This window comes from Trichomycterus rosablanca, chromosome 25, assembly GCF_030014385.1.
Source record: "Trichomycterus rosablanca isolate fTriRos1 chromosome 25, fTriRos1.hap1, whole genome shotgun sequence".
NCBI lineage: Eukaryota > Metazoa > Chordata > Actinopteri > Siluriformes > Trichomycteridae > Trichomycterus > Trichomycterus rosablanca.
Window position 1 is genome coordinate 18,002,503 of NC_086012.1, and position 22,944 is coordinate 18,025,446.

At 45.2% G+C, this 22,944-nt stretch overlaps 1 protein-coding gene across 2 annotated transcripts; it reads right to left on the reverse strand.

Annotated features, from left to right (window-relative positions):
* Positions 1-2: 2 nt before the first annotated feature.
* On the reverse strand, positions 3-21,213 carry kdm4ab (lysine (K)-specific demethylase 4A, genome duplicate b). Of its 2 annotated transcripts, none has more exons than XM_062987548.1 (22): positions 21,126-21,213; positions 19,613-19,762; positions 19,050-19,225; positions 18,854-18,968; positions 18,101-18,294; positions 17,459-17,508; positions 17,274-17,377; positions 17,045-17,182; positions 16,734-16,954; positions 16,416-16,546; positions 15,947-16,296; positions 14,517-14,622; positions 13,800-13,981; positions 13,162-13,351; positions 12,368-12,444; positions 9,066-9,121; positions 7,501-7,609; positions 6,667-6,855; positions 5,588-5,758; positions 5,375-5,494; positions 2,371-2,463; positions 3-2,292 (listed from the first exon to the last, which is right to left on the reverse strand). In XM_062987548.1, exons 2-22 carry the CDS (start codon positions 19,745-19,747, stop codon positions 2,152-2,154), a joined length of 3,048 nt encoding a protein of 1,015 aa, XP_062843618.1. In that variant the 5' UTR covers positions 19,748-19,762; positions 21,126-21,213; the 3' UTR covers positions 3-2,151. The 2 variants fall into 2 exon arrangements, with proteins under 2 accessions (XP_062843618.1, XP_062843617.1); XM_062987547.1 differs by having other exon boundaries at positions 14,517-14,625.
* Between the last annotated feature and the right edge of the window lie 1,731 nt (positions 21,214-22,944).

The following is a 22,944-nucleotide window of genomic DNA, read 5'->3' on the forward strand; positions in this document are numbered from 1 at the left end:
GCTTCTTGAAATCTTGATGTTTTTATTGATACAGGGTTCCATTTTCCTGTCCATCACCCATATATGCAATTACACCAAATAAAAGCTGCAATTTAATTTAGATTGATAAACAAATAAGGAAGGAACTGCAGAGACAAAATGAAGCTGCTTTAATAATGAACGTAAGCAGACAGGAGTGTATTTATACCCGCTATAACATTTCAGAGACGTAACAGGAAGCCGTTTTCCTCATTTTACTAACAAATCCACTATAAACTATCATTAAGTGCATCAATTATCATCCATCAATACTCTCATACTCACCAATCTACCAATTAAAACCCTCGTTTCTACCAACTAAGAGAGTAAAAAGAGTAGAAAACCGATAGCCGAGGGGGAGGATGCACATTTAATAATATATAAATACATCTTTACAAACAAAGCTAAACCCGCCCGGCTGTAACGAGACATATTCATTTCTGAAACTTGATAGATATAAATTAAATCGAAATCAAACCCAGAACAGCTGAATAAACAGCTAGAGAATAGAAGACCAGAGCGTTCTAAAAATAATAATAAGAGAGAGAGAGAGAGTTCTTTAGAATCTTTACAGTAGACGCACAGTGAACGCCGCTCCAGGCTAACACACACACACGCTATTCATCCTTGAGATTCACGTATTGCAGAACGCTTTGCAGACCTTGAAGACTCACAAACATCTCCGGTCAGAAAGCCGACATTATTAATTACTATCGCCGAGAGGGGAAGGAATGCGGTTCCATGTTAATGCGCATCGATTTCTGGCCACGTTGGCGCTACTGAACACAACATTATAGTTCTACGTGTTCGATCGGTGTGGTCTGGTCTCATTCTGTCAGGAGATGCTTTCTACAGGTGCGGTACCGGTGCTGGTTCAGAGGAAACTCGTTAAACTAGTTAAAATTATTTCGCTACGCTGAGATGTGTAATGACCACCTTAATCACCCACGATGAAGTCTGAACTGTCAAATTAATGCTTAGGAACTCTTGGTGTGGGTGTGTGTGTGTATGTGGGTGTGAAATGCTGAGTAATGCAGACAATTGTTAAGTCAACACCAGTCCAGCTCCGCCGTCAACAAGTCATAGCCTCACGAACGGCTACAGACGGAATATTCATTCATTTTCCTCTTGTTTGATATGAAAGCTGCTGTAAACACGTCCTACCTGTGATCAGGAGTAATTTATTATGCATCGATAGGTTTAATAAATGTCAAAAATATAGACTGGCGGTTTTCTTTCATTTTTTTTGCACCCAATCTGCTGCACCACACCCGTCCTGACCGAGGAGGGCTGCGCACCATCACCAACCACTTCTTTTTATCTCACAGTAGAGAGCAGTATGGCGTACGCAGAGTCACGCTCTGCTGTCTGTGGATCGTCTGTCTGGAACCTGTCTGAGCATCCCTCACTCATGCCTGCTGGACGCCCGGCCGGGCCGACAGCATTAACATTTGCTGGCGTCACCGTTACTCATTATCGTCTGGCACGACAAAGCCTGTCTGTGTAACATGAAAGTGAGTGAGCATCCTGCTTATTCCGCTAATCCTGATCAGGGTCACAGGGGGTGCTGGAGCCTATGCCAGGAGCTCTCAATGGAAGCAAGGCAAACAGAAACACCCTGGACAGGGCGCCAGTCCATCGCAGGGCACACACACTATCTAAGGCCAATTTAGTACCTCCAATTATTCTAACTGCACAGTCTTTGGACTGTGGGAGGAAACCGGAGCACCCGGAGGAAACCCACACGGACGTGGGGAGAACATGCAAACTCCACACCGCTGGGAATCGAACCCAGGACCTTTTTGTTCTGAGGCTACAGTGCTCGATGGTTGCTCAGGTTATTTATATATATGATCAATCACTTTGGGTTAGCGATTCTGAACCAGCACCGGTTCTGACAGTGGAAAAGCTCTAATGTGGTACCAGTTACCCGTATTTAATTGTGTGTGTGTGTGTGTGTGTGGATTACTTGTGACTGTGCGGCACTGTCCCAAAAAAAAAAAAAAAAACCAGGACGGAAAATAAAACAGAGTGAGGTCCGGGACGCCGGCGTGGACTCTCACTCTGAACCGGAGACGCTGCCGTCTGCTTCACGCTGGTGTTCGGTGTGTCCGGTGCGAGCCGGCCCCCGGATCACTCCATGACGGCTCTGTAGACGGACGGCTCGACGTAGTCCTCCCGGTATCGCGAGTTGACGAAGCGCTGCCGCTTCGAGTCCTGCTTCACCTCCTTCTCCACGAAGACGCCTTTGAAGCGCATGTCGGACGCCACGGACTGCGGAGGAAGCGAACGCGAACGGTTGGAATCACAGATCCAGCAAAGCACCACACCAGTGCATTTCGTTTCACTCACCAGTCGAGCCCGGACCCGTTTGGGAAGCTCCTCGTCCAGGCAAAACACGTCGTCACGCTTCACCGTCAGCTGGGACCCGTCCTCAAATTCCACCTGAAACGTTACAAAAATATATAGATCCTGATAAGCCCTTAATTATTTATCAGAGGAGCTTTAATCTTAATCCAGGTCACAATATCAGACAATATAATAAGACTCTTTTAATACACTAATGGACAGAAGTATTGGGACACCTGTTCTAATATTTGAATTCCTATGTTTCAGCCACAACAGTTCCTAATAAATCAATTATATTAAGAATATTACATGTCTCCAACTTTGCAGCAACAGTTTAGGGAAGGCCCTTTCCAGAGCCCTGACCACAGCCGCACTCAACCGCTTTGGGACGAACCAGAACACCAACTGAGGCTCTCGTCAGACAGTGCTTAACCATACAAATGCTGTCTTATACTGACTGAACAGGCAGAAATTCCCACAGACGTACTTTAAAGTCTTGTAAGAAGCCTCTCAGAAATATCGTGACCGTTGTTCTAACTGATAAGATCACAGACGTCACTGTTTTAATTATATTTGTTTCTGAAACAGGACGTGTGACTTGTGTGTTGTTTGTTTTTATAACGACGACAGTCACATGTCACGTTTATGATATTCACGGCAGGAATCGTGCTCGTGTGTTATGCTAGTTTTATTGGTTTTGTATTATATGTTTTCAGGCTTATATTATTAAAGAAACTGGGGATTATTTCTGTCCGACGAGCTCACGATCCGGCGTCCAAATACTTTCGGCCATACAGCGTAACCTCCTTTATGTGAACACACTCAACCAAGCCATAGTTTCACACCAAAAACGTCAACAGCTGCGACCGGTGCATCAGACAAACAGTATAACAGTAATGTGCTCCTACACTACATGGCCAAAAGTATGTGGACACCTACTCATGATTGATAGATAGACAGATAGCTCACTATATTGATCCCATAGTGAAATTGGTGAATCGTACATCACGGTTCTGTCACACGTCCTTCTTGTTGCTCCTCACATGAGTTTCCTTTACGTGTTGCATCAAGCAAGTGAAATTCAGAGAACTTTCTCTACGTGCACTCATGGTTTGACCAAGGTTTTACTAACGGCCCCCTCACCCGCCCTTCAAATCTTTATCTGTGCACCATCGGTTTGTTTCCTCACACTTAATTAGGCAAGCTGATAGAGCACACCCTAACCTCACACTCACTTTATACCCGTACAAACCAGCTACCAAACTTGCTTGATGCAACACATAAAGGAAACTCATGTGAGGAGCAACAAGAAGGACGTGTGACAGAACCGTGATGTACGATTCACCAATTTCACTATGGGATCAATATAGTGAGCTATCTGTCTATCTATCAATCATGAGTAGGTGTCCACATACTTTTGGCCATGTAGTGTAGGAGCACATTACTGTTATACTGTTTGTCTGATGCACCGGTCGCAGCTGTTGACGTTTTTGGTGTGAAACTATGGCTTGGTTGAGTGTGTTCACATAAAGGAGGTTACGCTGTATGGCCGAAAGTATTTGGACGCCGGATCGTGAGCTCGTCAGACAGAAATAATCCCCAGTTTCTTTAATAATATAAGCCTGAAAACATATAATACAAAACCAATAAAACTAGCATAACACACGGGCACGATTCCTGCCGTGAATATCATAAACGTGACATGTGACTGTCGTCGTTATAAAAACAAACAACACACAAGTCACACGTCCTGTTTCAGAAACAAATAGAATTAAAACAGTGACGTCTGTGATCTTATCAGTTAGAACAACGGTCACGTTATTTCTGAGAGGCTTCTTACAAGACTTTAAAGTACGTCTGTGGGAATTTCTGCCTGTTCAGTCAGTATAAGACAGCATTTGTATGGTTAACGGTAGCCGGGGTTTTTATTTAAAAAAAGAGTACACAGTCAGCGTCTGTTGTTGTTTCCTGGCTCTGTGATCTTGCGGAACGGCAGCAGAGCAGGACTCCGTGTTAAACACCCCACCAAAGAGGAAGAAGAAGAACGGAACAAAACGTTCCTGATCAGTTGATCAGTTTAAGAAAGAGGGGCGGATGCACAGTCCATTTCCACGTCCATAATATGATCGATGAAGACTGATAAACGGCATGATTCGGTCTGTTATGTGTGATCTAATAATCTAATAATCAGAATAATCAGTATCGGTGCTGGTAAATCACGGCAACAGCAAAAACGGCATTTAAATCCTTCATTTACACTAGCCCAGCAGTGCAGAGATCTCAGCTGTGCTACCGACCATAAGGGCACCTTCACACAGACATGATTGGCTGTGTCTGAGGGTGGGAATGCTGAAGGGATTCCTCATCACTCCCGCAATCGTGACCTCTGCTGGCCGCTCGAGGCGAACAATGCATCTTAATCTGGTCCCACTGTGGTTTACAAAATGTTAAATAAATCCTCCACAAGGGGGGTTTACATACAAGTTTATTCAATTTATTTTTTTCCCCTGCAACCCCCTGCTGTAAATGCTCCTGATCCCTGTATGAGCCCCCTGATACGGGTAAAAAATAAGAGGTTGGTTACTGGTCATGTTTCAAAAGAGGTGCATGTTAGGTACAGCCCTTCTTGGCAAGGGTCAGGGGTCTAAAGCACTGGACTGGCACCCTGTACCTAACTTGCGCCCAGTGTGACGTGTTTGTATTATTACTACAGTACGTAAGCATCAGTGAGAGAGGCACTGATCATGTGTCCACATACTTTTGGCCATATAGTGTGTGTGTGAGATTCAATCATTCAAAATGTATGTAAACGTTTGACTGCAAACTAGATAAATCTCCAAACAGAACAACATGTTAGGGAAGGCCCACAGCTCACCAGAACAGAGGCCAATCACATTCCGTTCATTACAGGATAACTAACCATTCAGAAAACTACAGAGGTGTGTGTGTGTGTGTGTGTGTGTGTGTGTGTGTGTGTGTGTGTGTGTGCGCTGTGTTTTTCTCTGACCTGGTACATGGGGATGGCATGAGCCGCCACGAACTTGCCTCCGTAAATCAGACCATCGGTCCAGCGGACCTGCACCACGTCGCCCTCCGCAGGAGGTCCCAGCCGCGCACAGTCTCTGTTCTACAACATCAAGACAGAAAGACAAAAATAAAACCTCACGATCCGAAACGTCATCGCACATCGTTCGCCGTCTGAGGTCGGGGTGCGGCGTACCTCGATGTCCTCGGGGAAGAGATTGTCGCTGAACGAGCCGTCGTCGAAGACGACCTCGTAGAAGGTGGCTTTGGTCAGCTCCACCACCTCACACTGGTAGTAGCGGTTGTTTTTGTGCTTGCAGATGACCTTCTGCCCCGCCGCCAGCTCCCTCAGAGACGCCTTGTTACGCTGGAGGACAAAACAAAGCCAGAAACATCGGGGTCAGCTCGCCGAGCGTGTACGTTATCCCCTAAATCATGTCACGAAACCAGAACTATGACCTTAATGCACGATACGGCCAAAAGTATTTGGACACCTGTTCGTGAGCTTGTTGGACGTCCCATTAAAATAGCGTGCTTCTCAGAAGACTCACAAGGCTTGGAAGCATGTCTGTGGGAATTTGTTAAAACACGACAGCATCAGTATGGCCGGGCACTGACTGATCAGTTGATGTTCCGGATCATCCCAGGGCTGTTGAGTGGGCCGAGGTCAGGGCTCTGTGCAGGACGCTGAAGTTCTTTCATGCTGGAACAGAAAAGGGCCTTCCCTAAACTGTTTCTGCAAAGTCTAAGCATGTAATTTCCTTTAAATAACTGATTTATTACACCTGTTAGTAATTGTCGCGTCTGAAACACATGAATTCCATTATCGCAATACTTTTGTCTATATAGTGTAGTGTATGGGACAGTCCTGTCCTGTGGTTTGCTTGTTTTGGTGGCCGTTAAACATCTTTGGGTTGAACTGGAATGGCGACTGTGAGACAGGCCTTACTAATGCGTTTCTAACCGAATCTCTCAGACACGTTTACATTTACGACATTAGCAGACGCCTTTATATGAAGCGGCTTATGTCTGTGACTGAATTTTAGAAAGGGTTGTGGGCATTGCTCAGGGGTCCAACGGTAACACGGTGGCAGTGGTGGGGCTTACACCGCTGCTCTACACGGACTCACTTGAGAAGAGCGAATGCTGTTACAGCTGTGAGGGGAGCCGTTACGCTCAGGTGTCCACATACACATGATTTACTCGCTAATGCATCAGAAGACGAAATCTAATCTGACGTAGGAATCATTTCCGTGACGCCGTCGGGGGGGGTACCTCGCCGTGCGTCCCTCCTTTGTGCCTCCAGCAGGTGAAGAAAACCACGAAGGGCCAGTCGTCCGGGTGCATCTGCACGCCCGCAGCCTGGGCGCACGTGGGGTGGAAGGAAGAGGGGCAGCGCCCGTGCGAGCACTGAACGCAGCAACCTGAAGCCTTCTTAACCAGTTTTCGGCAGTACTGGCACTTCTACACACACACACACACACACACACACACACACACACACACACACACACACACACACACACACACACACCACATTTCCTGTCAGACTGCATGCTCTTTACTTTCACTCTCAGTCATGGTTACATAGCACGCTCTAAATTTACATTACTAACACATTTTTACATGGTTACACGGCTAGTTTATTTTTATTTACTTTCAATCTCATTTAGACTAGGCTGTGTTTGTAAAACAGTGGTTCTCAACCTTTATTTCCTCCCCCTGACACAGGTTATGATATTGTTCTTAAGCTTTTTCCTTGCTCATGGGAAATCTGATGAAGGTATCTTGATATTTTCAGATTTTGGTTGATGTGGGTTTATTTCCTCAGCTTCCTCACCTGGGTCTGCTTCAGCAAGATCTGCATCAACAGCTCGCCGCCCGTTGACCTTTGCGCTCTTAAGGCAGTCATATCAAATATTCGTCCATTCTTAAAGACCCGACCCAACCCAAAATAGATCTACATGGCATCATGCAAAAGGACCCCAGTCTAATACCCCCTAGTGGGCAGGATCCCCCCCCCCCGTGTTAAGAACCACCGTTACAAAAGCGGCTACTTCACATCATTCAAATAAGAACATCTCCCGGGCTCGGGTGCAGCACACGTACCAGTTTAAATCTCTGCAGAGGTATCGCACTGAGATCCACCGGCCTGCGCTCAACAATGTTCACGAAGCGAGCTTCAGCCACCGCTACTGCACACAACACATGCACCCACCTGCAAACACACACACACACAAATCAGAAACATGCAAACTTCATCGCTATAACCACCCCCCATCTCCCAAATCTTTAATATGAATTAAAACCACCAGAGTCTAAGCTTGTCAAACCCCAAACCTCAAGCCTGTAACACAGTTACAGAATTCGAATGAGGATAATCAAATAATAATCTAGGGTACATGGAACATCTTTATTACTCATATATACATCTACAGATGTGCAGTTTGTTAGTTTGATTCCTAACGCCATGTCAGTCGCTATGGCTATAGACCACTGAAGTCGTGTCGTCATTTTGTAGGCCATGCCATGTTGTTATGCCCATATTTGATAACCCGGGTCTAAGAGAAATTTTGAATGGGGAAATATGAACAGAGATTTCGCAAATTGCCTCTCTCGCATCCTGTAGTCATAAAAAATGTTCCAGAGCTGTTAGGTTTTGTTTTATGGAGGTTCTTCTGTCTATTATCACTGGATCCTCTGAATTATGAAGTCGTTAAAGAGTCAAAATATGAATATCGCTGCATGTAAGCTAACGCTACTGCGCACTAAATTGACGTCACTAAACTGGAAGCCTCTTAATTTCTTTTTTTTTCTTTTATAAGCCTCTTAAATAACCGCACGAAGCAGCGCGATTCACCAGAGTAACAGCGCCGTGATATTCACAAGTTTTGGTTGATATTTTGTTAGGTAGCTACATTAAAGTAGAAAGCGAGGACGGTCGGGTGTTACGCCTTCGGTTGTACTCAACAAAAGCGAGCCGCTCGTTCCGTCGATTTGACTGGTGTAGTTCAGTGACGTCTAATTAATGCGCAGTAGTGTTAGCTTTATTAGTGCAGCATTATTAGTATTACGACCCTTTAAAAACCTCGTAATTCAGAGGATCCGGTGATGTACAGGAGAAAAATGTACACAGGACAAAACGTGCAGGGTTCTGAACATGTTTATTCAGCACAGGATGCGTTAGAGTCGATTTTTTGAAAACCCCGTTCATTTTTCCCCATAGGAGATCTGACTTACACCCGGGTCTCCAAATATGGGCATAACGAGGACTACAGAATGACGCACGACTTCAGTGGTCTATGGAGATTGACTTTTACTTCCCATAAGTCTCATCTTCTGCTCAGCACAGTCACCTCGCGTTTCTACTAAAACCATCAGTGCGTCTCACTGATTTTTTAATAACAGGATAAGAAAATCTTTCCGAAATCTTTTCAACAGTTCAGAATTAGGCCGGCACCGTGGTGCCACTCGGCACCAGCCTGTGAGCAGCTCAGTCTGGGAAGGGGAAGTTTCATCCAAAAGCTGTCAGGTGGTGGATTGGCCTGCTCAATCATGCCATTATGTGCCTGTCTGTCTGTCTGTCTGTCTGTCTGTGTGTGTGTGTGTGTGTGTGTGTGTGTGTGTGTGTGTGTGTGTGTGTGTGTGTGTGTGTGTGTGTGTGTTGTGCTCACTTGTCGTTGTTGGCTCTCTGCAGCGCTCCTCCTCTTAAAGAACACAAACAGCAGTCCTGAGGAACAGAACCATCAAACAAACCCATTAGAGGAAACAAAAACCACTCACGGTAACTCAAACCAGCAGTCAGAACTCAACCTCGAGCCACGGTGCCTTTGTAACACTAACAGTCTCCACTCGCCTGATAGAGCCTTTTTTTTTTTTACAGGATGTTAAAACAAGTCCATGAGACACAGTGTCCATATTATTTTATTGGATGACAATAAATCTTATTTCTGTGGTTACTGAGACCTATTTGACTCTATACACGTCTCCATAATAGCTTTTAAGGTGTGTGTGTGTGTGTGTGCGTGTAGGATAAAGATCTGTATATTAAACAGTAAATATTTTAGCTCTTCTCCTCCTGATAATTAAATAATATGTAAAATTGTGCAAATATTCTTAAACCTCAGTTCTTTATCAGCCATCGCTGTTAAACACACAATAAACCCGGTTATGTCAATAGGCCGGGAGGGGTTCGAGCAACTCTACAATAAGCATAGCTATAGAGCACACAGAGAGCTGTCGACCTATCCAGTCGAACCAGTTTCTCATTTCCGAACCACCCAGTCTACCGTCAGCGCGGATTCATCTGCTGCCAACAGCGGTCAGTCTGACGAACCAACGTCTTGTTTATTCGATAATAAAATTCTGATCTGCTGACGCTCGTTATTCACGCACCCTGATGGTTCGATGCTCACTAATGTCAAAAATTCGACCCACCCAGTTATTTACCAAAAACACGAGGCTGATTAAGCAGAGGCAGAGACCGCTCCGAAAACTGATCGTCGGTGACTCTGCCATCAAGAATATAGGCAGCAGATCAATGCTAACATGCTGCCTCCCGAACGTGACCGTCTCGGAATTAAATGAGGAACTTCCCAACATCCTCTCCCAGCATGGAGCGATCGACCGAATTATTCTGCACGTGGGCAGAAGTGACATTCGCAGAGAGGAGTCAGAAATCTTAAAGAACAACTTCACTGAACTGTTTAATACACTTGAGAAGCTGACTGCTCAGAAGTTCATCAGTGGACCTCTCCCAACCCGAGGATCTAATATGTTTTCACGGCTACTCAACCTCAACACGTGGCTAAGCAGAACCTGCAGTCTGAAAGGTTTGGGTTATATTGACAATTTTAATTTATTCTGGGGGCGCAGAGAATTTTTTTACCCTGATGGCACCCACCTAAGCAAGACTGGAGTGAAGGCACTAAAGGTGCATCCTTACAATACGTGCATCCTCAACCCCCCCTCACCTGCTTTCAACCATGAAGGATCATCAAACATACAATCCCCATCACTGGAGAACACAGCTCAGGCTGAGTTCCTGACTCTTGACGAAAGCTATTACGACCTTCATCATCAGGCAGTGACACAGAAGTCAACAGCAGAGACATCACAGTCGTCATCCTCCACCTTCTCTCTCTCAACAACATCACCTCCACATATGGATTTCACAGAGAAAATGGAGAAGCTGGTGTGTGTTGGGACTAAATTCTCACACTCCATCTCAGCCAGTCCACAGGTTTCACCCAAAAAGTGCAGGGCACCCCTTCCCCCCTGTCCACAGCCTCCTCCCCGTTCTCTGAGGCCACTTCAGCACCATCAGCAGCAGCCTTGTACTTCATCTCCTCTGGCTGTACAGAGTTTAGAACGTTCAGCGAGTGCTACTGATAGCGGCTGCAGAATACAAAACAATGATAACTCGTTGTGATGTGTTCAGGGTCCTCGCTATAGCAGATATGATACTGACAACAGTCTGGAGAGTAAGCTTGGACCCAGTACGCCTGAAATGTTTTCTATTCCTGTGTTGATTAGAAATAGAAAGAATAGAACACATTCATCATATCAAGTCAACCAGTCTAACCTCTCACCTGTACCACGACAACCTCGGGCTGCCCCAGGGGCTCCTGTGGTTCCTTTAAAGCTAGCTCTGCTTAATATTAGATCTCTAGCCAATAAATCATTTTTAGTGAATGACATAATGACATGTTATTTTTAACCTTTTATAAACCTCCAAGATACTCTGCACATTTTATAGATGAATTTGCTGAACTACTGTCAGTTATCTCCACTGAGTACAGCTTCTTCATCATAACTGGGGATTTTAACATCCACTTAGATAATAACAAGGACAATAACACCAAAGAACTTTTTGGACTTTTTGACACGTTTGGTCTATTGCAACATGTGAAAGGGCCTACACATACTCGAGGGCACACTCTGGATCTAGTTATTTCTAAAGGTCTTAACATTTCTTCTGTTATGGTCAAGGACTTGGCCCTCTCTGATCATTTTTGTGTCTTCTTTGAAATGCTGATCACTCCAGATGCTCAAACTAGCTCTGTTTCTGTTAAGAAAAGGTGCATAAATGAAAGCACTAGTTCACTATGGACTCAGGTCAGCTAGTTGAGCCCAGAGTCCAAACTAAACACGGTGAAGCAGCATTTAGCTGTTGGGCTGCATATAACTGGAGCAGACTGCCAGGAGATATTAGATGTTCCTCAAATGTAGAAATGTTTAAATCCAGGTTAAAAACTTTTCTTTTTTCTTGTGCCTATGATTGAGTTCAAAATTTTTGCTATTAATTTCATATTCCCTAAATTGTAGGGTATATTTTACTATATTTTCTTTTAGTTTTTCATGTTCTTAATTGTTTTATCTCTCTTGTTTGAATTTCATGTTGTCTTAATTGTAACTAAATGTTTGCAAGAAGTCTTTCTGAGGTTCTAGATCTCAGGAATGATTTAATGCTTTTAATTAATTTTTTTTCCTTATGTAAAGCACTTTGAATTGCCGATGTGTATGAAAGGTGCTATACAAATAAACTTGCCTTGCCTAACCACCACAAAACAATCAGGTCGTGGAGAAACCTTAAAGGTTGCATAACATGTTTGTGTCTGAGGTGTGAGACGTCGGTTTTGCATCTGCAGGGCGTTCGGGCTCGTCCCTTCCTCAGAAGAGCTTCTGACTAAAATTTTAGGAGACGCTTTTATTTAACTGTGAACGATTACAATTCAAACAACTGAGAATTAAGAGCCTTGCTCTGGGGCCCGACAGCGACAATTTGATGGTGGAGGGACCTAACACGGCAACCTTTTGATTTCTGGTGCAGTACCTCGACCCTAAGCCAGGCGACCAAGTGTCTGAGGGTTTCTCCTCACTGCCGCTGGACCGGGCGCTGGCATGAGGAAGGGGCGTGGCCAAGTCACGCGAGCGACAAAAGGGGAACGAAAGCATGTTGTTGGTTTTTTTTTACCTGATCAAAAGCGTTCGCCTCGCATCGTGAGCAACTCCAACCCTCCGAGCTGCTCTCCAGAGGCACTCCATAACAACCTGAGAACAAAGGACACACTTTAAATTAAAAAAAGTGCTATTCCTACATTTTGCCTTTGATCTCTTAAGCTAGTCATATCCAATTCCCCAGGTGTATCTCTACACTGACCGAGGAGGGCCGTACTTAACACACGCCCCCTGAGACACACGTGTAGTAGCCAACCGCTTCTTTTCACTTGCGTGTACCACGCACGGAGAGTCACAGTGACTCGACCAGCCAGCAGAGGGCGCGATTACAGCAGTAATGAGGAATCCCGTCGACCCGCCCTCCCGACAGATACAGCCAATCGGATTGTAGGATACAGTGTAGGATTCGAAATCAGCCGGGTTAACAGTTTTAAACACCATATCGACACCTACAGGATGGATGTGGTGGTGTATTGGCGGCTTAACAGGAGGCAACCAATAGTTTAGGGAAGACCCTCCCCTGTTGCAGCATGCACAACAGCGAGATTGGTGTGCTCGTCCAACATACAAAAGCTATCAGGACTGAATAGGCACAAGTTCCCACAGACACACTCTTTTCAGACACACATTTAAGTGAAGGACGTTCTCCATACTAATGCCCAGTCATTAATCTAGCATGGCACACATCCACTTGATGCAAACTGTAGAGTCAAAACACAGGGGCACACACCCAGGCCCGAATGTCTCAGATTGGGGGTCCAGCTGGTCTTCGGTCCAGAACTTTGGTGTGTAAGTGGGTAGCGTACTTACTGGTGTGAACACGGACACAGCACACGGAGCAGCTGATCAGGGGACTCGTCCCGTCCTCACACAGCTGCGGAGTCGAAAACTGTCCGTCCGAACTCCCGGTAAAGCACATCTCAGGGATCAGGGGCGTGGTCCTCTGGGCGGGGTCAGGGGTAGCCGCGGGATTTCCCTGATTTAACGTGTTCAGCTCGTTCTGTAAGAAATCAAAGGTGGATGTTAGCGCACACGGTCCATGCGGATCTTGTACCTGAATATCCAGCACGTCTGTGGTCTTTTCAGCTACGACAACAGTCATATCGAAGTATGTCTGTGGGGATTTGTGCCTGTTCAGTCAAAAGATGGCAGCGTTTGTATGGCTGAGCCTCAAGTGACGTTCTGATTCGTTCCAAAGCTTGACCTCAACCTCATAGCACACCGTATAAATCAGCTCCTGACCTTACAGATGCTTGTTTTGACTGAACGTGCACGATCTTTCCCAGACCGTTTGCTTCCCGAGGCCGGAGCAGGTGTTCATCAATGCCCACGGTTTTGAAACGAGATATGAACCAAGCTGTGCGCCCTCAGGATTATTATACAGCCGGAGATCGCGAGTAACGAGCTCGGTGGGTTGGTAACGAGTGGCACCGCTATGGTACCCGTACCTGTTCATACATGTGCACCAGGCTGCACACGGCGCAGTAGGGAGGCTGGAGGCCCATCCGCCGATTGTACTCCCGCTCCACTTTGAAGATGCACGGCCTGCTCTGCCAGAGAGGATCGAGTAATCGGGCCCAGGGGTCCGACTCCTGAGAGTTCACGGCCGGCTCCACCAACTCTTGCAGCTCTGCAACACACACACACACACACACACACACACACACACCTTAATATTCAGTACATGACAGAAACTATTCCAACCCCCGATTAATCCATTCACATCTCGCTAACATGGCACATTAAAGACAGGGTGAAGGTGCCAGAGTGGAGGTGAGGTCTGACGCTCTAGTCCACCGCCAACCTGGTCAGCCTGTCTACAGACAGGGCAGGACGGTAGGTCACCTCATACCGACTGTGTAGAATTCAGAGGTGAATCCTGGAATTGCTCTGAAATCACCTTGGCATCACTAGGGGGGGTCCAACATTAATCTGGAGTATGTTTTAACTCCATGTCCTGTTTGCCACCCACCCAGCTGGCACAAGTGGCTGTGCATAAGGAAGGGAGGTTGAAAGGGTTGCTGGCGGGCTGAGGCACCTGCACTAGTGATGGCTGACGAACAGAGATGCAGACGGTGTGATAGTCCAGAACCAGCAGTGAAAAGGGGAATTGGCTATGATCACACACACACACAATATCCAGAGAGTATGGGATAGAACTGAACCTTCATTGCTGGAGCTGTCTCTCAGTAGAGGATGGAGATGAGGGAGGTTGCTGAGAGGCTGCAGCTTCCTCTTCATGCTCTGGTTCTCTTTCTCACTCTCTCGCTCCTGCTAAAGAAGAAAATCTATTAATTATTATTATTATTTATTGTTGCTGATATTATTATTAGTTATTATAGTTATAGTTATTGTGGTTAATATTGTTAATACTATTATTATTGTTGTTGTTTGTTGGTTTATTAGGATTGTAACGTCATGTTTTACACTGTGGTTCCATTCATGACAGGAACGGTAGTTACTCATTACACAAGATTCATCAGTTCACAAGTTTAATATCAAACACAGTCTTGGACAATTATATCTCCAGTTCACCTCACTTGCACGTCTTTGGACTGTGGGAGGAAACCGGAGCACCCGGAGGAAACCCACGCAGACACGGGGAGAACATGCAAACTCCACACAGAAAGGACCCGGACCGCTCCGCCTGGGGATCCCAGGACCTTCTTGCTGTGAGGCGACAGTGCTACCCACCTAGCCACCGTGCCGCCCCGTTATTGTTTGTATTATTATTAGTTGTTAAGTTCATCATTATTAATGTTATTAATGTTATTAATATTATTATTAATATCATTACTTTTATTGTTGTTTTTATTGTATTATAAATGTCAATACCATTGTTGTTGATTTAATTATTATTATTTTTGAGTTATTATTATTAATATTATTGTTATTAGTGTTATAATTATTATCAGTATTATTGTTGCCATAGTTGTTATTATAATTGTTGATATTATTAGTATTATTATTACTGCTAATATTATTACTATTGTTGTTATAGTTAGTATGATTAGTTATTATTATTAGTATTATTATTATTATACCTGCCTGTACGGCTTTCTATTTCCCAAAAACTAACCAAAAACAAACCCACCTTCTGCAATCAGCCTCTAAACATAACATTAATCCTACAGGCCGGCATTATTAATTTTGTAATTGTACTTAACAGCGCCACCAAGTGTTCAAACTAATAAAACCTTTATAAACGGACCACTGGAGCAAATAATAAGATTTTAGTTTAAGTGGCTACATATAAAACGGTAGTTCTGTGGTTAAAGTACTGGACTAGTGATCGGAAGGCTGCCAGGTCGATCCCCACTACTGCCAAGTTGCCACTGTTGGACCCCTGAGTAAAGCCCTTATGCCTCATGACTGCTTGCTGGTACACGGTCGAACACTGGGCATCATTCTGGTTCACAAACCTGGATTGGCACTGTTTTACGCCGGACGCCCTTCCTGACGTAACCCTCCTTATTTTTCGGGCTTGGGACCGGCCCTGAGAGCACACTGACTAGTACACCTTGTATCTGTGTTTCCTAGGGGAACCGGACCCACCGAGACCGCATGTCACGCTTGCGGCATCCGATTTACTGACCTCGCTGGGCATCAGGTCGGACGCAGGATCGGACACCGGGTCAGATTTCTCGTGGTCCTTGATGGCGTTCGGCTTGGATTCCGCCATCTTCGCGGCGTAGGTGTGGACCTGCAGAGCGTCCGAAGGGCTCAGCGTCCTGTGGAAGAGCAGACTGGCCACCCCGGGCTTGCTGGGGCTCCTGCTCAGAGCAGACAGAGACTGGGGTGCCATGGGGATCGTGGCGATGGACAGCTGGCATTTCTTCAGCACCCGAGGCCATGCTACTGAGGGCACCGAGATTCCAGAGGGATGTTCGGCTTTCACAGAACCGACGTGCGCCATCGGGAACAGAGACGCCCGCTCGCCGGATTCTGAAACACAATGAAGCATTCTGAGACCTGGCATGGATCAACGGTGCCCAGTGTGATGTGTAATTTGGCCAGATTGAATCATCACGCTGCCGTAGAACCATTAATTCTGAGGTACGTACTGGTATTTTCCCTGCTCCGCTCGGCCTGTGGTGAGAGCCGCCCCTTCTTGCCGTATTCGGCCGGTAGGACGTCGTCGGGCACCTCCAAACACACGCGGTGCCTCTTGGTGCCGATCCTCTGTTTAGCCACGCTAAAATACAAAATAATACACTCTTAAACTGAATCTGTGAGACTACATGACCAAAAGTATGTGGACACCCGACTATAAGCTGGTCATACATCCCATCCCCACCTAAACTCGTATAGTGAACCAAAACATGCACACATGAAAAGAGAGACCAACAGAACAAAGGAGCATTTTCGGGAGGGGGCATCACCTCTTCCTGTGCGCGTCGTCGTTCGTGCTCTGTGTGCAGAGATCCTTGCGGCTCAGGTCTCCTCTCTCGCCCCCCGTGAACTCGGCCGCCTCGGGGGTGGGTTTGGCGTGGTCGATGGGCGCGTTGTCCTTCCCGGCCAGCCACAACTCGTAGCGCTCGGGCTGGAACTTCTTCACGAACACGTCCATGGAGATCTTCACCATGTCCTTACGACACGAACACTGAGGGAGGAGAAACAGGCCCGACGTTAGATTCCGTACTCCACCGGGAGGCGGATTCGGGTATCTGGGGCGACGTGGAACCGATCTCACCAGGATGGCCTGCTTCCCGTAGTCGATCCATCGTTTCGTGGCGAAGTTGGTGGACTCGGCGCAGTTGAAGCCGTGGTTGAAGCCGGCGTGGTAGCCGTACGGGAACGTGATCATGAACTCGCCGGCCTCCTGGGTGATCTGAAACGACAGAGAGCGCCGTTCAGTCCTCGGTTCGTTTCAATCCGAGATCAAAATAAAAACCCGCCGCTTCTGTACGTCTGAGACGCACCTTTTCGAACGGGATGCCGTATTTCTTCAGGATGGACGGCGAGATTAAAGTCATCTTGTGTCTGAGGAACGCTTCACAGTTCTGAGAGCTACCAGGAAAAAATCCTGCAGAGAAACCAAACCGGTCAGCAAATGTGTTATACAGATTATATATATTATACTGTATATATGTTTTTGCCTGTGTACCTTTGGCTAGGCGCTCCAGTCGTTTCCCGTGCTCTGGAGGCACCACGTACCTGTCAGATCAACAGAATTAGCATTAGTACGACAACGTTTCACCACGTTTCTTTCTTCTTTCTCCTAAAATACTCGTTTACTAGTTTAAACTTTGTTTAAAGTAAAAAATTCTACCTATGACCAAACCGAAACCTCAAAGCACCACCATAACCCTTTAATAGTCTGCTCAACTATTGGTTTGAATGCTTGGGTACATTTCAGCCGTCCCATACAGGTATGACTGAGACGTACACTATACGGCCGAAGGGATTTCGACTCCTGACCATGAGCTTGTCAGATACCCCATATTAATATAAGAGCTTTTCTTCATCTCTTATAGATCTTGCTTTGTGCACAGGGGCACAGTCATGCTGGAACAGGAAAGGACCTTGCCTGAACTGTTGCTGCCAGGTTGGAAGCATGTAATTTCCTTATATGATTGATTTATTACACCTGTTAGTGACTGTCGTGGCTGAAACACATGAATTCATTGGAATTAATTAGAAGGGGCGTCCCAATACTTTTGTCCATATAGTGTATGTAGTATGTAATCTGGCCGGGGGTTATAGGATCTGTCATGTTTCAGAACATGAAGCAGTCGGGCAGTCGTACCAGGACTTGGGCTCCCCGAAATGCAGGTAATTGATGCTGTAGAGGTCCATGTCCTCGGTGTGCCAGGCGAACGTGGTCTTCCACATGCCGAAATAGAGGTAGGGCGTGTTCACTCCCTCGATGGTGATCCCGCTGTCGTGCTCCACCGTGTCCAGGATGGTGTTCAGGCGGCCCACGTTCCACTCGTCGATGCCCTGAGTCGGGAGTTACACGGTTATGTTAACGATGGTGCCACGAATTAACGGCATCATTGAGTGCACACTGATGAGCCAAAACATTAGGACCACACCTGTAGTTTATGTGCTGTGAATGCAGCAGATCTGACCAGCATAAAGACCTGAGGGACTTTGATCAGGACCAGATCGTTATGGCGAGACGACTGGGTTGAAGTACCTTTCAAAAAGCAGGGGGTGTCACATACAGCACCCACAAAAGTTTAAGGAGGGACGAGCCACCGACTGTAAGAGACTCAGCGATGCCAGACGACATGAAGGTCTACTGCGGATCAAACTGCGACGATTTTTAAACCTGGTCAAAATGCCCATGTTAACCCCCATCCAACATCAAAAACACCTACAAAGAGCACACAGGCATCAGAACTGGACATCAAAGCAATGGAAGAAGGTCCACTGGTCCGACCAGTCCTGTTTTCTATGGCACCAGGATGCATGAGATGTTCTAACATTTTATTAGGCGGGTGGTCCTAATGTTTTGGCTCATTGGTGTAACGATTTAATACTCGGCAGGACTTACAGGATCGTAGAGGGTACCGTTCACGTCTGCTCCATAGATGGGAGGGTTAAAGGTTAAGTTTTTCCAGTACTTCCGTTCCAGCTCTTCAAAATCATCGTATCGAGGGCTGCAGAACCTGAAGTGAAGAGAGACGAGAGATTCAGAAAACAGCACCAGAGTGAGGACAAATAAAGATCACAGAAAATCAGAGACTCACTTATCACTGTTGGCCGTTTTGCGGAATTCCCTCACGGTCATGGGCTTCTTCTGGATGTTGTACTGGGTGAAAAGACCCGACTGACCCGTCACCACCTGCTGAATGGGTGCTGGGATAACCAGGTCATCGATATTGTCATACGAAAGCCGGGGCTTCCACTCTTTTGGAGGAACGATCTGAAGGAATAAAACGAGCGAGGGTTACGAGAGGGTTACAATGAGGCAGCAAACCCGCTGAGCTCCGAGCTCGAAAACGGTCCACAATACCGTACTGACTGTACGAACGGTTTATTACCATGCAGTTTGGAATGAAAAGTACGTCACTGTAAAGCAGGAACACTCTGAGACGTGAGGAGATTAAAAAACAACAGAAAGTAGAACTTAATCGTGGCCGAGACGCCGTGACATACTGGCGCCCTGTCTGGGGCGTGTTACTGCACCGTGCCCGGTGATTCTGGGCAAACCGGACCCACGGCGACCCTGACCAGGACACAGTGGTGGTAAAACATGCGACAGATGAATCTTTTCCACAGTAATACCTCCCACATCTAACAGAATACGTACCTTGGCCAGGCCGGCCCTGTGCGCTCCCTGAGACTCTATATAAGCGATGTACCGACTGAAGTCCTTGAACTCCTCCATGGTGGGGTAAAACGTCATGATCCCCCTAAAGGAAGATCCATGCGTTTCAGACGCCATTCTGGCTGATCGGTCCTAAAAATGAGAGAGAAAACTCATCAGAACAACGTTTTAAATAGTGGATATGCTTACTGATTATTTTATAAACTACAGATTAACTTTGTGGATATACAATTACTGACTGTAGTCCATCTGTGCCTCATGTTTTGGTTGGTGGATCATTCTCAGCACTGCACTGACATTCTAACAACACTGTGATACTGGTGTGCTACTCTGGTACAAGTGTAGTAGTAGTAATAATAATAATAATAATAATACATTTAATTTGTAACGCACTTTACATTTGTGTACAAATCTCAAAGTGGCAAGTGTAGTAGGTGCAGCAGTGTTGGTGTTGCCGCTTTATTAGGACCATTCGGTTAACACGGTTAACACTGCTCACAGGTGGATAGTTAGAGGTATGATGTATGTCCGTCTTCCTCTGGCTTTATATTTGTGGTTAAAGCACTATTCTCTCAGCATTAACACCGAGGTGTTCACAAAATCCCACCAACACTGCTGCACCTGATACACTTACACACTTTCATATCATTACTAAGTTAGTATCTACAGGGGTCCCTTCTGAAAGCGTACACAGTATCTATGGAGTTGCTGAAAGCGTACAGAGCAACAGATGGGCTACAGTCAGTACTTGTTTACCCACAAGGTTCATCTGCACAGTATGTGCAGCTTATAAATGTAAGTATGATAGGTGTACCTAATAAAGTGCTCAGTTAGTGCATTATTTATTTAGGGCAGTTGTAGCATAGAGGTTAAAGTTCTGGACTAGTAATCGAAAGGTTGTTGGTTCAAGGCCCATCACTGCCAAATTGCCACTGTTGGGCCCTTGAGCGAGGCCCTTAACCCTCAATTGCTTAGACAGTGTACTCTCACAGTACTGTAAGTCGCTGTGGATAAAAAGAACCTGCTAAATGCCGAAAATGTAAATATGAGTGTAAAAAGTTTAGGAACCCCTAACGTACACACACGAACATAATAGAACACGCCCCGCTTTAACCCCGCCCCCTGACGTTTCTATGAACGCTGATTGGCTGGAGCCAGCGTCTCTTTAAAAAAAAGTGTTTTGGCTAACTAGGCTAATGCTAGCGGGGCCCGTACTCATCCCGGAACTAATGAAATCCACAACAAATCAAATGACATATTTAATATTGTATTAAAGTCGAACACTATAACTGTCTTAAATATGATGTATATACTACAATAAACACTTTGTATACAATCTAGCACTGCAAATGTGAGAGCGTAACGGCTAGCTCAGTGTGGCTAATGCTAGCTAGCCTAACTATGCACTGTCAACGACACACTAGATAATAAGTGGATATAAAGAACACGACTAATATCAGAGAGTGCGGTGTGAACTAAAACCAAATAAACTCACCGATAACGAAGAATAAAGCTCAGATTATTAGTGCTGTATGTGAGTTTAATGCGCTACACGAACACCGCACTGTACAAAGCTCGCAAACCCCATTAGACCCATTAGCCAAGTTGTGCGCATGCGCGCTCAGGGTTTGTTTACTACGACAGAACGCTACCGAGCGCCGCCAGCCAACCAATCAGAGCCAGGTTGCCAGATTGAGAGATATAACACAAAACGACGTTAGAATAAATTAATACATAATTAATTAAATATTTAATTCATGTATAAATAAACTAACCAATTAAAATAAGCAATGCGTAGTATTAATAGATAAATAATATAAAGAAATACATGTATTGATTAATTTAATTAAGTAAACAAATACAATATGAGCAGGGTGACAAAACTGAAAGATCGCATAATTATCACAAGCAAAGGAAACACATCATTTTCACCTACTGCTTCATCCTGGTCAGGGTTGCGGTGGTTGGAAGCAAAACACATGCACAAACGGAGGACACAGGACACGGTGGTACTTCAGTGGGACTGTAAACTGCTGTAATCCCTCATGTATTTGATAAAATCCTATAAAATCAGATCCTGTTGTCACTCGACAGCTTAATTTATATTAAACAACACTATACACAACAATTATATATATATATATAATTGTTGTGTATAGTGTTGTGTTCTTTATTAGCTAGTCCTGCAAAGCAAATAGAAGCTCCTGCATCTTTAGAAAAGTAAATGAGAATATAAAATTATATATTTATAATTTTTTTTTTTTAATTTTGCTAAATAGACACATTTTCTGTCAGCATACGGTGAGAGTTTATGGTTTTTCTCTAAAAGACCACTGTTTCATGTACTTAGTTAGCTTAAATGATATATTTATTATTTATATATGTTGCAGAATAGACACACTTCCTCTCAAGGTGACAGTTTATGTTTTTCCCTTTAAAACACCACCGTTTCATGTACCTGAACATATTATTTTGTGCTTTCACACCTCCAGACCTAAAATTCACATTAAGTCAGAGGTGTGAATTATAACAGATGAGAATCTTTTACCACAAGCTCGATATATTTAGTGAGATGCTGCTGCGGGTCCTGACTGGTTCATTCAAATGTGGGCTGAGGAGGGAAGGATGGAAATTCAGGGACACTCCTGAGATGAATGAGATTGTACAGGTTCCTGCTGCACCCAAGTGTTCCACTTCCTCCTAGTGCTTACTACAAATAAAATAGATAACAACACAGTGGGTATTCTCATTCATCTCAGGAGTGTCCCTGAATTTCCATTCTAACCCCCTCAGCCCACACATGTAAATGAACTGTTAAATATGTAAGAATTCAAAGTTCAGTATTGGGGACTGAATTTCCATTAAGTCGTCCTTTTTGGGGTCTGATGTTTCCCCATTTTGGGGTCTGATGTTCCCCCATTTTGGGGTCTGATGTCCTTCCTTTTGGGGTCTGATGTCCCCCATTTTGGGGTCTGATGTCCTTCCTTTTTGGGGGCTGATGTCCTCCATTTTGGGGTCTGATGTTCCTCTTTTTTGAGGTCTGATGTTCTTCTTGTTGGGGTCTGATCTCCTTTTTGGGGGCTGATGTTCTCCTTTTTGGGGTGTGATTTCCTTTTTGGGGTCTGATGTTCCACTTTTTGGGGTCTGATTTCCTTTCTGGGGACTGATGTTCCCCTTTTTGGAGGCTGATGTCTCCCATTTTGGGGTCTGATGTCCTTTTGGGTTTAAGTGGCCACCCTAAAGTAAAAGTAAACACCAAACCTGTCCTGACTGACCACATTTCTGATAAAACATCAACACTTAACACACAGAAT